We start from the raw sequence: 15,800 nt of genomic DNA, 5'->3' as shown, positions 1-15,800 counted from the left end.
TATGGCACCCCCTAATCATGTCACAGAGGGAACAGGTGGGTATCTGAACTTACACGCCAATAGGATGGCACAACTTAAATGCTTCCATTGAAGACTGAAAAAGGCATTTAGGGCATGAAATAAGAGCAGCAAAAAGAGCTAGCTCCAATTTTTGATCTTAGATGCTTGTGCTGGCTGTATAACACAGCTGGCACTTTCCCAGTACAGAGCGAGCTTCTCCTGAGCTTGTTCTATACACCCCCATCCACTACATAACATAATAGTGCCTCACATATTGGGAGAAGGGGTTAAATAGAAATCAGCAATAAAATGAAGGAAAATCTGGCATTAGACTATTTCACTTGATGCCATCCATGTACAATCTGTGTGCTGTCTGTTTTTAACATTGTAAAGGGTAGGAGGATCTTTGTGATTGTTTTTGGACATACAAAAAAACATTGATATTATAAACTGACACACTGACCAAACACTGGTGAAAATCTGATAAAATACAACCTTAGCACATCTATGATATTTAGAGCAAAATCCACATCATCCAGAATTCTCCATCTTCATTACACTTCCAATGTTGATGTATTCATCTATTGATGTTGCTTTCAGCCCTGCTGAAACCAATAGTTCCACAAGTGATCACCCACCAACAATACTGTTATGAATTTCCCCTAAAGAACAACTGGACGTAGAGAAGCACTGCCGGACCATTTCCATTTGAGTTTCTTACTATACTTCCAAGTATAATGAGTTAACAACACATACTGTAAAGTATATGAAACATGTGGCACGCCAGCTACTACCTGACTGTGGGTTTCGCCACTCGGCTTCTTCCTTGGGCAAGTTTGATGAAAATCTGATTCAGCACACCTATGAGAACCAGTCATGTACGAGAAAAATAATGGACATCTAAATAAGGCCTAAGAAAAATATTAATTTCAGTTGTGAAAATTGTCTGTCTCTAAGATGCTTATCTTATGTAGCTTTTCACACAATGATTTCTGCTGTGCATTATTGAGCTGTTCTGGGTTTATTCAGAATGATAATAATGTAATGTTTTGTATAATGCCTTTATCCTTTTTCTTTCACTACTATACATGATTAAAATGACAATCCAGGGGCCATTCAGTAATATAGCAGATGCTCAAATTTCACAGGTTATTATGCTAATCATATCCAAAGATATTAATTTCAGAAATCACTGATTTGTTCAAAACTGTAATGTTTCACATAAGTAACAAAAAGGAAAAGTGAGCTGCTGAAAAGAATGATCTATAAATATATTTTTATAATTTCATTTAGCCCAAAAGACTGGGATTCTCTACAAGATTCAAACTGCAATGGAATATGGGTGAGTTCAATACAAGTATATAACTGTATTATAATATTATGCATGAAAGATAATTATTCACAGAATGCTTTACATAAGATCAATAGGCCTTTGAATTAATCAAGTGGATATCTTTTAGCACTCTAATGAATGCAATGAGGAAAATACTGACCTTGCAGGCTTGCTGTTCTAGCACTTCATTAAGCAAGACTTTTTTTTAAATACATTTGCTGGTGCCCAGTATACTACAACCAGATTCAAGCGTTAGTTTTTAGATTTTTCTTGAAATCTATTGCATTTTAGTTGCTCTTGCTCAGTAGTCTTAAATAATTCCTATAAGCACATTGGATTACAGTTGGTAGAATCCACCAATTTTGGCAGGACCAGTCAACCATCTGATGTTTATAAAGGTGACCTTCCCCAACTGATGATGTTGGGGAAGATGAGGATTGGGTAATTTTATTTAGATTGAAATGTTTTGTTCTCTCACTAACTATGCTTCTAACAGAGGAGTCTGACAGCTGATTAAAGTAAACCTGAGAGTTTATACATGCTGCCTGATCCACAAGCAGCTTGTGTCAGGCACTGGCTATATGAGATCAGCCAGGTATGTTCTATTCTGAAACACTGCAGTGTTTCAGAGAAAAACATGCTTTAAAAGCCATGGGCGACTGAGCTGTGCTAGAGACTACAGTGGCAAGTAAAAGTTTGAGCATCCCTGGTCAAAATTGCTGTTATTGTGAACAGTTAAGCAAGTTGAAGATGAAGTGGTCTCTAAGAGGCCTAAAGTTAAAGATGACATATTTCCTTTGTATTTTAGGCAAAAAAAAAAAATATATATATATATATATATATATATATATATATATATATATATATATATATATATATATTATATTTATATTCATTTTTTTACATTTTAAAAATTACAAAAAGGAAAATTGTCCGATGTAAAAGTTTGGGTACCCTGCATGGTTAGTACCTACTAGCATCCCCTTTTGAAAGTTTCACAGCTTGTAAACGCTTTTTGTTGCCAAACAAGAGTCTTTCAATTCTTGTTGGAGGAATTTTCATCTATTCTTCCTTGGAAAATTCTTCCAGTTCCATGAGATTCCTGGGTCATCTTGCATGCACTGCTATTTTGAGGTCTAGCCACAGTTTTCAATGATGTTCAGATCAGGGGACTGTGAGGGTCATGTTAGAACCTTGCTGTTAGGTTTTTTTTCCTTTGCTGGTCACATGACCTTGTTGGCCTATTTAATCCTGCTCCGCCCTTCTGGCTTTGCTGGACTTCATTGTATATCTACTTTCTAGCTAGCCTGTGCTCTGTATCTAACTCTGTTAGTTTGCTTGGTCTACGGACCTCTAGGTTCTATCTATTTTGTTTGTTCTTCTGTCTGCTACTATTTCTGTTAGGAGGTGTCCCATATTCCTCCCAGTCCTTAGTACTTCTAGGGATTCCCTTCCCAAATCTATAGGTCTCCGTACAGACTAGATTAGGACTTTAGCAGGTCTGATCGCAGGATCAGGTTCCCTGTTACATCGTAGGGATTCAGCTGAGTCTTATAGTAGGGACAGATCTCCTCTCTTTCCTTAGCTTTGGTAGCAGAACATAACAGTAAGTCCAGCCTGTAAATTCTCTAAGGAAAGATTTTTTTTTTGTTCCATCATGGTGTCGGTTCAGGATTTGGCTAAACACCTGCAGGGACTCTCTCTGGAAGTGGCCGAGCTCCGTCAGCACGTGAGTAACTGTCCTGGAGCATATTTCTTGGAGCCTAAGGTATGTTTGCCGGATTTATTTTTTGGTGAACATCGAGAATTTTTTTCATTTAAAAATGCTTGCTTATTGTATTTTCGTTTGAGACCCAAGTCCTCTGGGGATGAATCCCAGCGCGTAGGGTTCATAATGTCACTTTTGCGCAAAGAGCCTCAGGAGTGGGCCTTTTCTTTGCAACCTAGTGATACATGCTTCAGATCAGTGGATAGTTTTTTTTCTGCTTTAGGACTATTATATGATGATCCTGACCGTGTGGCATCAGCTGAGACTGAGTTGAGACGTTTAAAACAAGGATCAGGTAATATGGAAAAATATTGTACACATTTTCGTCGTTGGTCCACTCAAACAGGGTGGAACGATTCTGCTCTGAAAAGTCTATTTCTTGCTGGGCTCAGTGAAAAGGTTAAAGACCTGCTAATTGCTTATCCTACACCTGAGGATTTGCAACAGGCTATGCAATTAGCTATACGGGTGGACAGAAGACTGCGTGCTAGGGTTAATGAGAGCAAATCCTCTGCTATGTCAGTTTCTGGTTATGATAATGTGTGTACTAACAGTGGTGAACCGATGGAGATTGGATCGGTGGCACCTCGCTCTCAAGAAAAACACCGTCGTTTTTCAGAAGGCTTGTGTTTCTATTGCGGGAAATCTGGTCATTTGATTAAAGGCTGTGAGCTTCGTATGAAGAAAGAAAAAAAAATGGTCAGTCACGCCCGTATTGCCTGTTTAAATTCCAAGGGTATATTTTTAGCTGCTTCCACGATTGCTCAGGAAAAATTAATGGAATTTCGGGTGTTTGTTGATTGCGGGTCTACACTGAATGTTATTGATGGGGGATTCGTGGAAAAACACAATTTAAAACCTGAACCTTTATCATCCCCCATTGCTGTGGTTTCTGTGGATGGCTCCCCTTTGAAGAATATTACTCTCAAGGTCAGTGAATTTCCTCTCACTATTAATGGTGTTCACCATGAGAAATTGGATTTGGTAGTGTTGAATAACTTGCCTTCTCCAGTAATATTGGGTTTGCCCTGGTTAAAATTTCACAATCCTGTACTGGATTGGTCTACCAGTGAAATTAAATCCTGGAGCCATAAATGTTATGACAAGTGTTGTAACGGGCGTATTGCAGCTTTGGATAGGGGAGAATTGCCTGTTCCTATTCAGGATTTTTGGAGAGTTTTTTCTGAGAAAGAATCGCAGGTTTTGCCTCCCCATAGAGACTATGATTGTTCTATTGAATTTGTCCCTGGAGCGACTCTTCCTAAAAGTCGTTTATTTAACCTTACTATTCCTGAGAGGAAGGCTTTGGAGGAATACATACAGACAAGTTTGGCCGCCGGTCACATTAGGCCCTCTAAGTCTCCTGTGGCGGTTGGATTTTTTTTTGAAAAAAAAAGGACGGCGGTTTACGTCCTTGTCTGGATTTTCGTGAGATTAACAAAATTACGGTACGCAATCCTTACCCACTGCCATTGATTCCTGATCTGTTTAACCAGTTATTGGGGGCCAAGTGGTTCTCTAAAATTGACCTTAAGGGGGCATACAATCTGTTGCGCATGAAGGAGGGTGATGAATGGAAGACTGCTTTTAACACTCCTGTGGGTCATTTTGAGAATCTGGTTATGCCTTTTGGTCTTACTAATGCTCCTGCATTTTTTCAGAATCTGATTAATGACATCCTTAGACCTTTGATCGGTAAAAATGTGGTTGTGTATTTGGATGACATTTTGATTTATTCGCCAGATCTGGAGTCTCATTGGCGGAGCGTGCGTGAGGTATTACAGTTATTAATGGACAATTCGCTTTTTGCTAAGCTGGAGAAATGTGAGTTCGCTGTACAGAGAATTAGTTTTTTGGGCTACATTATCTCCAGCAAAGGTTTTGAGATGGATCCGGTTAAGGTTCAGGCTGTGCAGGAATGGCCTAGGCCTATTGGTTTGAAATCAATACAGAGGTTTTTGGGTTTCGCCAATTACTATAGAAAATTCATAAAAAAAATTTCTAGTATTGTCAAACCTCTGACTGATCTCACCAGGAAAGGTGCTGATGCGGTTCAGTGGTCTTCTGAGGCCATTGAAGCTTTTGTGTATCTCAAGGAGAGGTTCACCTCTGCTCCCATCCTTATGCAGCCTGATGTTACTAGGCCGTTTTTGGTTGAGGTTGATGCTTCCTCTGTGGGGGTTGGCGCAGTATTGTCTCAGGATAACGGGGATGGATTACATCCCTGTGCATTTTTTTCAAAAAAATTTTCGGAGACTGAATTGAATTACGATATTGGTAATCGGGAATTATTGGCTATTAAACTCGCATTTGAACACTGGCGCCACTTCTTGGAAGGTGCGGAATTTCCCGTTCAGGTTCTTACGGATCATAAAAATCTGATATATCTTGACGCTGCCAAGCGCCTGAATGCCCGTCAGGCTAGGTGGGCACTGTTTTTCTCGCGGTTTAATTTCTCCGTTACTTACATCCCTGGTACTAAGAATGTTAAGGCGGATGCCTTGTCTCGCAGTTTTTCTCCCATAGTCGGTGCTGAGAAAGAGGAAAACATTTTACAAGAAGGTGTTGTGATAGCTGCTTTAGACTCCGTTTTGGAAGATGAGATTCTTAAAGCTCAGGAGAATGCCCCATCTAACACTCCTCATGGGAGGTTGTTTGTGCCTGGGACCTTTAGGAGAGATTTGTTTGTTGAGTGTCACGAATCTCGGTTGGCAGGTCATCCCGGAATCTCTGAGACCAAGAGACTGGTGGGTCGCAGTTTTTGGTGGCCTGGATGGCAGAAGGAAGTCATTAAGTGGGTGCGCCAATGTACTATATGTGCTAGATCTAAGTCCTCACATACTCCTGCTGCGGGGTTGCTTTGTCCTTTGGAGGTCCCCAGTGCTCCTTGGACACATTTGGCTATGGACTTTATAACTGACCTTCCCCCCTCTGAGGGTTTTACTGTCATCTGGGTGGTCGTGGACCGTTTTAGCAAGATGTGTCACTTGGTTCCCTTCGTCAAACTGCCCTGCGCTAAAACTCTCGCTAAGGCCTTTGTCAAGGAAATTGTCAGACTTCATGGCGTTCCTACTGACATTGTTTCTGATAGGGGTCCTCAGTTCGTGGCTCGTTTTTGGCGTGCCTTTTGTGACAGGTTGGGAATTCATTTGTCGTTTTCGTCCGGATATCATCCTGAATCTAATGGCCAGACAGAAAGGAAAAACCAGGATGTTGAGCAGTTCTTGCGTTGTTTTGTGGCAGACAATCAAGAGGGGTGGTCTGAGTTTCTGCCACTTGCCGAATTTGCTCTGAACAATCATACATCTTCTTCTGCTGGTTGTTCGCCTTTTTTTTGTTGTTCTGGGAGACATCCGTCGTTTGGGTCGTTCTCCAAGTTGGGATCTGCCGTGCCTGAGGAGGAGAATTTTTCCGGTGATTTGGAAAGAGTTTGGACGGATGTGCGTGGTAATCTTCAGGAGGCCAACAGAAAATCTAAAGACTACTTTGATAGGAAACGACAGGAGGTTTTGTTCGCTGTTGGTGACATGGTTTGGTTGTCCTCTAGGAATCTGCGGTTGAGGATTCCTTCTAAGAAATTGGGTCCCAAGTTTGTAGGGCCCTTTAAGGTGCTTCAGGTTGTCAACCAATCTGCTGTTAGGTTGGAGGTTCCTACCTCCTGGAGAATTAATCCGGTCTTTCATGTCTCTCTGTTAAAAAAAGCTGTTGTGTCGGATGGTGACGCCTCTGCCTCTGTTCCTCCGGTGGTGGAGGACGGGGAATATGAAATTTCTCGCATCCTTGACTCTAGACGGTATAGAGGTAGTTTGCAGTATCTTGTGGCCTGGAAAGGTTTCGGACCCGAGGATAACTCTTGGGTGAGGTCAGATGATGTTTCCGCGTCCAGACTTATCAGAGCGTTTCACAGGAGATTTCCTGATAAGCCTGGTCCTAGGGGATCCGGAGGATCCTCTTAGAAGGGGGGGTACTGTTAGAACCTTGCTGTTAGGTTTTTTTTCCTTTGCTGGTCACATGACCTTGTTGGCCTATTTAATCCTGCTCCGCCCTTCTGGCTTTGCTGGACTTCATTGTATATCTACTTTCTAGCTAGCCTGTGCTCTGTATCTAACTCTGTTAGTTTGCTTGGTCTACGGACCTCTAGGTTCTATCTATTTTGTTTGTTCGTCTGTCTGCTACTATTTCTGTTAGGAGGTGTCCCATATTCCTCCCAGTCCTTAGTACTTCTAGGGATTCCCTTCCCAAATCTATAGGTCTCCGTACAGACTAGATTAGGACTTTAGCAGGTCTGATCGCAGGATCAGGTTCCCTGTTACATCGTAGGGATTCAGCTGAGTCTTATAGTAGGGACAGATCTCCTCTCTTTCCTTAGCTTTGGTAGCAGAACATAACAGGTCATCGGAAAACCTTCAGCTTGCGCATTTTGAGGTAGTCTATTGTAGATTTTGACGTGTGTTTAGGATTAGTGATGAGCGAGCACTAAAATGCTCGGGTACTTGGTGTTCGAATCGAGCAAATTGGAATGCTCGAGCGCTCGATCCGAGTAACGTGCCCAATGTAAGTCTATGGGAAACTGTAGCATTTTTCAGGCTGCTCCCCTCCGCGGTCTGTAGAGGGCCTAAAAATTGCCCAAATCGATGGCAACAGTGCTCAAATGACATGGGAACAGCATGGGGAAGACCCCTGGAAGCATTTCTGACTCCCAGGTCACTGCTGTCAACAATGTTGTCAGAGGTATTACTCCACTTTTACGGACTCACAATAAAACATGCAAAAACAAAACCAAAATGGATTTTCCTGGGAAATATGTTAAAGAACATCCTTCCAGGGTAATGACTTGTATATAAGGCAAAATAAATAACCAAAAACAAAAATGCTCCTCCACCCCTTTGGCTATGTCACACGTAGCGTTTTTGATGCGTTTTTGCACTTTTGCATTGCTTTCAACCAAGACAAATGCATTCACTGGGAAATGTCATTTTAACATTTTACAACCTTATCTGGCCATGTGGTGTGTGGCACATCATCAGACACATGCATACAGTGCTGAAAAGACATGGGAACAGCAAGGGGAAGACCCCTGGAAGCTTCTCTGACTCCCAGGTCACTGCCTAAAAGTGTGCCCATCACATGTGATCCTTGGTGCATGCGAAGATGCCTCTGTCGTTGCAGACCTGCAACAGTTACCATCCACGTCCTTGTCCCAGCGCAGCATTCAGTTGTCCCTACCCCATTCCTTGGAATGCAAGCTCAAGTATGCAGCCGGCGAAACAGGCTACAATACTATACTGCCAAATTTTTGACAGCTGCTTGCACTTGAAATATGGCCTTGGAGGCGGAAGCTGTCCACAACCTCATAGCGGCAGCGGCCGGGTGTCCATACTCAGTCCCCAGCTGCCACTATTTCTTGCGGTGTCGTCTCTGCCTTCCACAAGCACGGGTCCCACAACATTACCCTTGCTCTCCCCAGTGGACTTACTGGGAAGGACCGCCTAGCCACAAATACGTGGTCAAGTGAATGTGGCCAGTGACGGTGCAGAGCCAGTCCACAGCTTTTTTTGCTGAGAGTTGTATTTCACTACAGCCATTTTCTTTAGCTTGATGAAAGGACTTGGGAAACCGTATCTACTCTAGCTGTCATTTCTCCCAGGAAGTCCTCTAAAGCTGCTTGCACTTGAAAGGTGGCCTTTTAGGCTCGTGGAGGCGGAAGCTTTTCACACCCTCATGCTGGCGGCGCACGGGGGTCCATACTCGGTCCCCAGCCGCCACTATTTCTCCCGGTGTCGTCTCCGACTTCCACAAGCACAGGTCCCACAACATTACCTGTGCCCTCCCCAGTGCACTTAGGTGGGAAGCACCATCTAACCACAAACACGTGGACAGGTGAATGTGGCCAGGGACGGTACAGAGCCAGTCCATATTAAAAATACAGCCATAGAGTGTCCGGGAACCTTCCCAGACACAATTTTTTAGCCAGGGCTGCTTCTCGGCAGGGTTGGATGGGCCCACCAGAGAACCGGAGACTCCTCCGGTGGGCCCTGGCTTCTCCATCAGGAGAGTTCATAGTGTCGAGGTGAGGACTCGTGATGATGATAGAGGCCACCATCTGCTTAGTTTTCTGTTACTTGGAATGCAAGCGCAAGTATGCAGCCAGCCACCCACCCACACGCCGCAATACTAAACTGCCAGATTTCTGGGCAGCTGCTTGCACTTGAAATGTGGTCCTTTAGGCTTGTGGAGGCGGAAGCTTTTCACAACCTCACGGCGGAGGCTTTGTGACCATACTCTGTCCCCAGCCGCCACTATTTGTCCCAGTGTCGTCTCTGCCTTCCACAAGCACCTGTCCTACAACATTACCCGTGCCCTCCCCAGAGCACTTACTGGGAAGGACTGCCTAACCACAAACACGTGAACAAGTGAATGTGGCCAGGGATGGTACGTAGCCAGTCCACAGCTTGTCGGTGAGTTGTATTTCACCACAGTCATATTTTTTAGCTCGGTGAAGGGACTGACTTTTGGGAAACCGTATCTACTCAGGCTGTCATTTCTCCGTCACCAGGTTCCGCCCATTGTCACACACGATCATTCCTGACTGTATGTTCAGCGGTGAGAGCCACAGATCAGGCTGCTGTGTTACAGCTTTCAACAAATCTGCAGCGGTGAGCAGTTTGTCACTTAAGCATTAAGCATGTTATCTTTGGCACAGCCTGTTTCCGCTTGGCCAAGGCAGTGCTACAGTGCTTTCAGCTTGTGACTGATGTGGTCATTTTGGAAATGGAGACCGAACTGGAGGAGGAGATGCAGGAGCTGAACAATGTGATTACATTGAGGTTACATTGGCGACTCTGGTTTTTATACTAAAGAAAGATACTACTGTGTTTTTTTTTCTTTTTTACGTTATTTTTTAAGACAAATGCATTCACTGGAAAATGTCATTTTAACATTTTACAACCTTATCTGAGCCATGTGGTGTGTGACACATCCTGTTTCATTTATGATGGAGGGACTCTGAAATTCACAAAGCCTATTTTTAAAGGGCCATCAGGCGGCCCTTACTATTCTTAAAGGGCCAGCAGTCAGCCCTCGCTATTGTTAGAGTGCCATCAGCCGGCTATGCTTTGTTGTTCCCATTATTAAAGAGTGGGTCTCCTATACGGCTATTGCGTATGCAGTGACTGCAAGGGCTGCCAAAAATTTGGAGGCACTCCAATGCCCCTTGCAAGAGACATAGAGGTCAGAGAGCCTCCTAAAAACAATGCTCCCATTTTTAGGAAGTGGGTTTCCCATAGTGTTTGCCTATGCAGTGAAGCAATGGCTGCCAAAAATTTGGAGGGAATCCAATGCCCCTTGCAAGAGACGTAGATATGTTGATATGGTACATATGGTGGTGATATGGTGGTGGAGGATGAGGATGCGGAGAAGGGGAAGGACAAGAGCAAATAGACAAAATCAGGAAGCGTATACCCATGTCTGGGTGTGAAGACAGAGGTGCATGGGAATAGAGTTAGACCTCCCCAAAAAAAGACACTGTATTTGAGTTAATGTTACACTGCTATCATTCGGTGGTGTTGAGAAGTCTGACCCAATCCAGCCGTTGTTCATTTTTATAAGAGTCAGCCTGTCAGCATTTTTAGCTGACAGGCAGATGCGCCTATTGGTTATAATTCCACCGGCGGCACTAAAAACCCGCTCTGACAAAACGCTAGCGGCAGGGCAGGCCAGAACCTCTAAGGCCACGTGTCCAGCTTGGATACCCAATAATTCTAAGGCACAGAGGAATCATGGAGGATGTTGGTACAGTCAGCAAGGTACTCCCTCACCATCTTCCGAAACTTTGCACTCCTTGTGAGAGTACCCTGCAGCTCATGGCCTGTGCGATCGGAGGGTCTGAGAAAACTGTCCCAGAACTTTGGCAGTGTTCCCCTGCCTCTGCTGGATTGCAGTTGTGGCTCTCTCGCCAGTACTCCTTGGTTGTCCAACGAACTGTGACCTCTGCCGCCAGCGTTTCAGATGGGGATTTTTTTAATAATTCCGCAACAGGGGCCTTCTCGTACATCCATGTACTTTGACAAGCGGATCCGATAGATCTGGGTAGGTTTTGAGAAACATGGTGCGTGTGTGAGCTCTCCTCGCCTCAGAGCCGCAACCAGATTCCAGACATTGTCACACATGACCATGCCTGGCTGTAGGGTCAGTGTTGTCAGCCACAGATCTGCCTGCTCTTTCAGAGCTGTTCACAACTCTTCAGCGTTGTGTTGTTTGTAACCTAAGCATATTAGCTTCAGCACAGCCTGTTGCCGCTTGGCCGAGGCTGTGCTGCAGTGCTTCCAGCTTGCGACTGATGTGGCCATTTCGGAGATGGATGCTGAACAGGAGGAGGTGCAGGAGCTATAGAATGTGGGGGCAACCCTGATTGACCTAGGGCCCGCAATCCTCGGCGTCGGGAGGATGTGTTCCATCCCAATGTCTGACTGGGTCCCGGCTTCCACTATGTTAACCCAGTGTGCCATCAGCGAGATGTACCATCCCTGCCCACAAGCACTTGTCCACGTGACCATGGTTTGGTGGACTTTCCCAGTAACTGCATTGTTGAGGGCACGGCTAATGTTGTAGGACACGTGCTTGTGTAATGCGGGGAAGGCACACCGGGAGAAATAGTGGCTGCTGGGGACTGAGTACCGAGAGATGGCCACCGCTATCAGGTTGCGGAAAGCTTCCGTCTCCACGAGCCTAAAAGGAAACATTTCGAACACAAGCATTTGCGAAATGTGTGAATTTAGTAGTGTGGCCTGTGGGGCGTTAGCTGTGTATTTACGCTTGCGTTCCAAGGACTGGGGTAGGGACAAATGAACACTGCGCTGGGACAAGGACGTGGACGTGCTTGTTGATGGTGCTAATTGAGAGTGTTCAACGACAGGTGCAGGGCGGGAGGCGTCTTGGCATGCGCCATGGACAGGCACCACAACGGAACAAGCAGTGGTGTCACCTGCAGACACTGTTGCTGGACCCTGGGGTTTGGCCCACTTAGTCGGGTGCTTTGCTACCATGTGCCTGATCATGCTGGTGGTGGTCAGGCTGCTAGTTTTGCTACCCCTGCTGATGCTGGCCTGGCAGGTGGTGCAAATGGCCTTTTCTTGGGGTTATCGGCAGAGTCTTTAAAAAACAACCAGACTCAGGAAGACCTAACAGTTGTACTGGCAACTTCCATCATGTTGATGTTGCGGGGAACGGTTGCCCGCCTTCTATCCGCGGCCACCACACTGCTTCTTGCCTGTTGTGGTGCTACACTTCCCTCCCCCTGTGTGCTGCTGTCCTCACTCTGCATGTCACCTTGCCAGTTTGGGTCAGTGACTTCATCGTCCACCACCTCATCTTCCACTTTCGCTCCCTGGTCCTCCTCCTGACTTTCTGGCAATTGTGTCTCATCATCATCCACCTCTTGTGACAGTTTCCCACCATCGCCTTCGTGTGACTGTGGCTGCTCAAATATTTGGGCATCGCTACATGCGATTTCCTCTTGCCCTGCTTCAAGTGGACCAGGCAAGAGGCCCGAATCTATAAATGGAAAAGTGAACAGCTCTTCGGAGTGTCTAAGTGTGGGATCAGTTGTCTCCGGGCACTCAGCATGGTGGGAGGAAGGAGGATCAGAGTGAGGAATATGCAGTCCACACTCATGGCTACTGAGACTTGACCATGTGGAAGACAGGGTGGTGGTGGTGGCTAAGTGACTGGAAGCATTATCTGCTATCCAACCAATAACCTTTTCACACTGCTCTGTGTTCATTAGTGGTGTTCTGCGGTCCCCTATTAATTGGGACAGGAAGGTTGAGCGAGAAGATGTGGGTATTTGTTGTGGCACAATTTCAGCTTGCCCACGGCCTCAGCCTCGTCCTCTGCATGCAGCATCACCATCACGTCCACTTCCTCATCCCTTGTCACGTGCCTTGCCCATTTTAAATGGAGGACAATATTTTCCACGTTCACTACAAATGGCTGGATTTGAACTGCAGTGATATGTGTGACGGAAAACAACAGTTTTAAATAGCTGGCCTGTAGGTTACTATTTTTCACAGTGACCTGGTGTCAATAACTTCACTGACACACTGCAACAAAATTTAAATGGAAGCCAGAAATGGCTGAATTTGGAGCGAACTTATATGTGATACGTGTGACGTAAAACCAAAGTTTTAAATAGCTGGCCTGTAGGTTACTATTTTTCACAGCAACCTGGTGTCAATAACTTCACTGACACACTGCAACAAAATTTAAATGGAGGCCAGAAATGGCTGAGTTTGGAGCGAACTTATATGTGATACGTGTGACGGAAAACTACAGTTTTAAATAGCTGGCCTGTAAGTTACTATTTTTCACAGCGACCTCATGTCAATAACTTCACTGACACACTGCAACAAAATTTAAATGGAGGCCAGAAATGGCTGAATTTGGAGCAAACTTATATGTGATACGTGTGACAGAAAACCACAGTTTTAAATAGCTGGCATGTAGGTTACTATTTTTCACAGCGACCTCGTGTCAATAACTTCACTAACAAACTGGAACAAAATTTAAATGGAGGCCAAAATTTTCCACGTTCACTACAAATTTCTGGATTTTTATCGCTGTAATATGGAAAGAATCTGACTGTATTTTGCAGTAGCAGCAAGCAAATGGAGCAGAAAAACAATGTTCTCTGGATTGCTTTTTAAGCAAATAATCAGAATTAAGCTAAAAAAAAATATCCCTGGCCCCTAATACCTGGGGCTATTTCTAGAAATATCTGTAACACCAGCAGACAGAACTGGAATGGAGCCTCTTGTGCTGTATATACTGCAGTCTGCCACATACACTGCCTGCCTGCCTAGCTCCTGCTGACATCACTGAATAGATGCTGCTGGATTAGTCCTCAGAAGGACTGTTGTCTAACTAATAAACAAGCAAATCTCTCCCTAGCTCAGCAGCATCTCTCCCTACGCTGCCTGTTTCCGGGGTAGACTGTGACGAGCATGGCGGTGCCAGGTCTTATATACACCTGATGACGCTGTGCGGCCAGCCAATCACTGTAATGCCACAACCAACATGGCTACGGCATTACAGTGTGTGGCAGGCAATCTCTGCATGTTCATTGGCTCTCTAAAGAGCGCCAAACATGCAGGGAGGGGACCCGAGCTCCCGCCCGAGCAACCAGGAAATACTTGCAGAGCGCCGAGCATCTCGAGCAATGAGATGCTCGAGCGAGTACCGAGCAGTAGCGAGCACGTTCGCTCATCACTCTTTAGGATCACTATCCATTTGTAGAAGCCATCCTTTTTTCAAGTTCAGCTTTTTTGCAGATGGTGTTATGTTTGCATTAACAATTTCATTGAATCCATTCTTCCCTCTACCCAACCCCAAAGTATGATTGATCCACCCTCATGTTTAATGTTTGGCGAGATGTTCTTTTCCTGAAATTCTGAGCCTTTTTTGTCCACACATACCTTTTATCATTGTGGCCAAAGAGTTCTATTTTAACCTCAACGGTCCACAGGACTTGTTTCCAAAATGCATCAGGCTTGTTTAGATGTTCTATTACATACTTCTGACACTGAATTTTATGGTGAGGACACAGAAGAGGTTTTCTTCTGTTAACTCTTCCATGAAGGCCATATTTGTGCAGGTGTCCCTGAACAGTAGAACAATGTACCACAACTCCAGAGTCTGCTAAATCTTTCTGAAGGTCTTTTGCAGTGAAGCGGGGGTTCTGATTTGCCTCTCTAGCAATCCTATGAGCTGTTCTCACTGAAATTTTGCTTGGTTTTCCAGACCTTATCTTGACCTCTACTGTTCCTGTTAACTGTCATTTCTTAATTACATTTCAAACTGAGGAAGGGGCAACTTGAAAACACTTTGCTAACTTCTTATAGTCTTCTCCTGCTTTGTGGGCCTCCACCATTTTCATTTTCAGTTTGCTAAGCAGTTGCTTGGAAGAACCCATGGCTACTGTTTTTTGGCACAAGGTTAGAGGAGGCTGGGTTTTTATAAAGCTGGGAAATTTGCATCATATGGCCTTTCCCAACTATGATAGTGAACAAGTCATAACCCTAACAGGCTAATTAAGGTCTGAAACATTGGTCAAAGTTGTATGAGCACATGAATCTCCAAAACATTTGCATTGGCCCATTTTCCTTTTTATACATTTTACAATGGCCCTGAGAGTCCCCTGATCTGAACATTATTAAAAATCTGTGGCTGGACATCAAAATAGCAGTGCATGCAAGATGACCCAGGACTCTCACAGAGCTGGAAGAATTTTCCAAGGAAGACTCGATGAAAATCCCTCAAACAAGAATTAAAAGACTGTTGGCTGTTACAAAAAGCGTTTAGAAGCTGTGATACTTTCAAAAGGGGGTGTTACTAGGTACTAACCATGCAGGGTGCTCAAAGTATTGCATCGGCCCATTTTCCTTTTTGTAATTTTTAAAATATAAAAGATCAAAATATATATATATATTTTTGCGTCAAATACAAAGGAAATGTGTCATCTTTAACTTAGGCCTTTTAGAGATCATTTCATCTTTAACTTACTTAATGGTTCACAATAACAGTAACTTTAATAAGGGATGCCCAAGCTTTTACATGCCACTGTAGTTCCAAGTAAACAAGAGTTTATACTATTAACAAAAATTGGCTCATTCTTCATGACATCAAAGACTCCCAACTTTCTCC

At 44.3% G+C, this 15,800-nt stretch overlaps 1 protein-coding gene across 2 annotated transcripts in view; it reads left to right on the top strand.

The window, feature by feature from the left end:
• The window catches only part of AOAH (acyloxyacyl hydrolase), a 148,059-nt gene that overhangs the window by 94,742 nt on the left and 37,517 nt on the right, over nucleotides 1-15,800 (top strand). For both annotated transcript variants that reach the window (XM_073678243.1, XM_073678242.1), the window contains exon 9: nucleotides 1,294-1,342. In XM_073678243.1, coding sequence (XP_073534344.1) covers nucleotides 1,294-1,342 — 49 coding nt within the window. The remainder of the gene's footprint in view (nucleotides 1-1,293; nucleotides 1,343-15,800) is intronic.

This window comes from Phyllobates terribilis, unplaced genomic scaffold (genome assembly GCF_046119375.1).
Source record: "Phyllobates terribilis strain yellow unplaced genomic scaffold, ASM4611937v1 Scaffold_4__5_contigs__length_816908805, whole genome shotgun sequence".
NCBI classification, from domain to species: domain Eukaryota; kingdom Metazoa; phylum Chordata; class Amphibia; order Anura; family Dendrobatidae; genus Phyllobates; species Phyllobates terribilis.
Note: the sequence above shows the minus strand (reverse complement) of the source record. Positions and strands in the feature narration are given on the sequence as shown.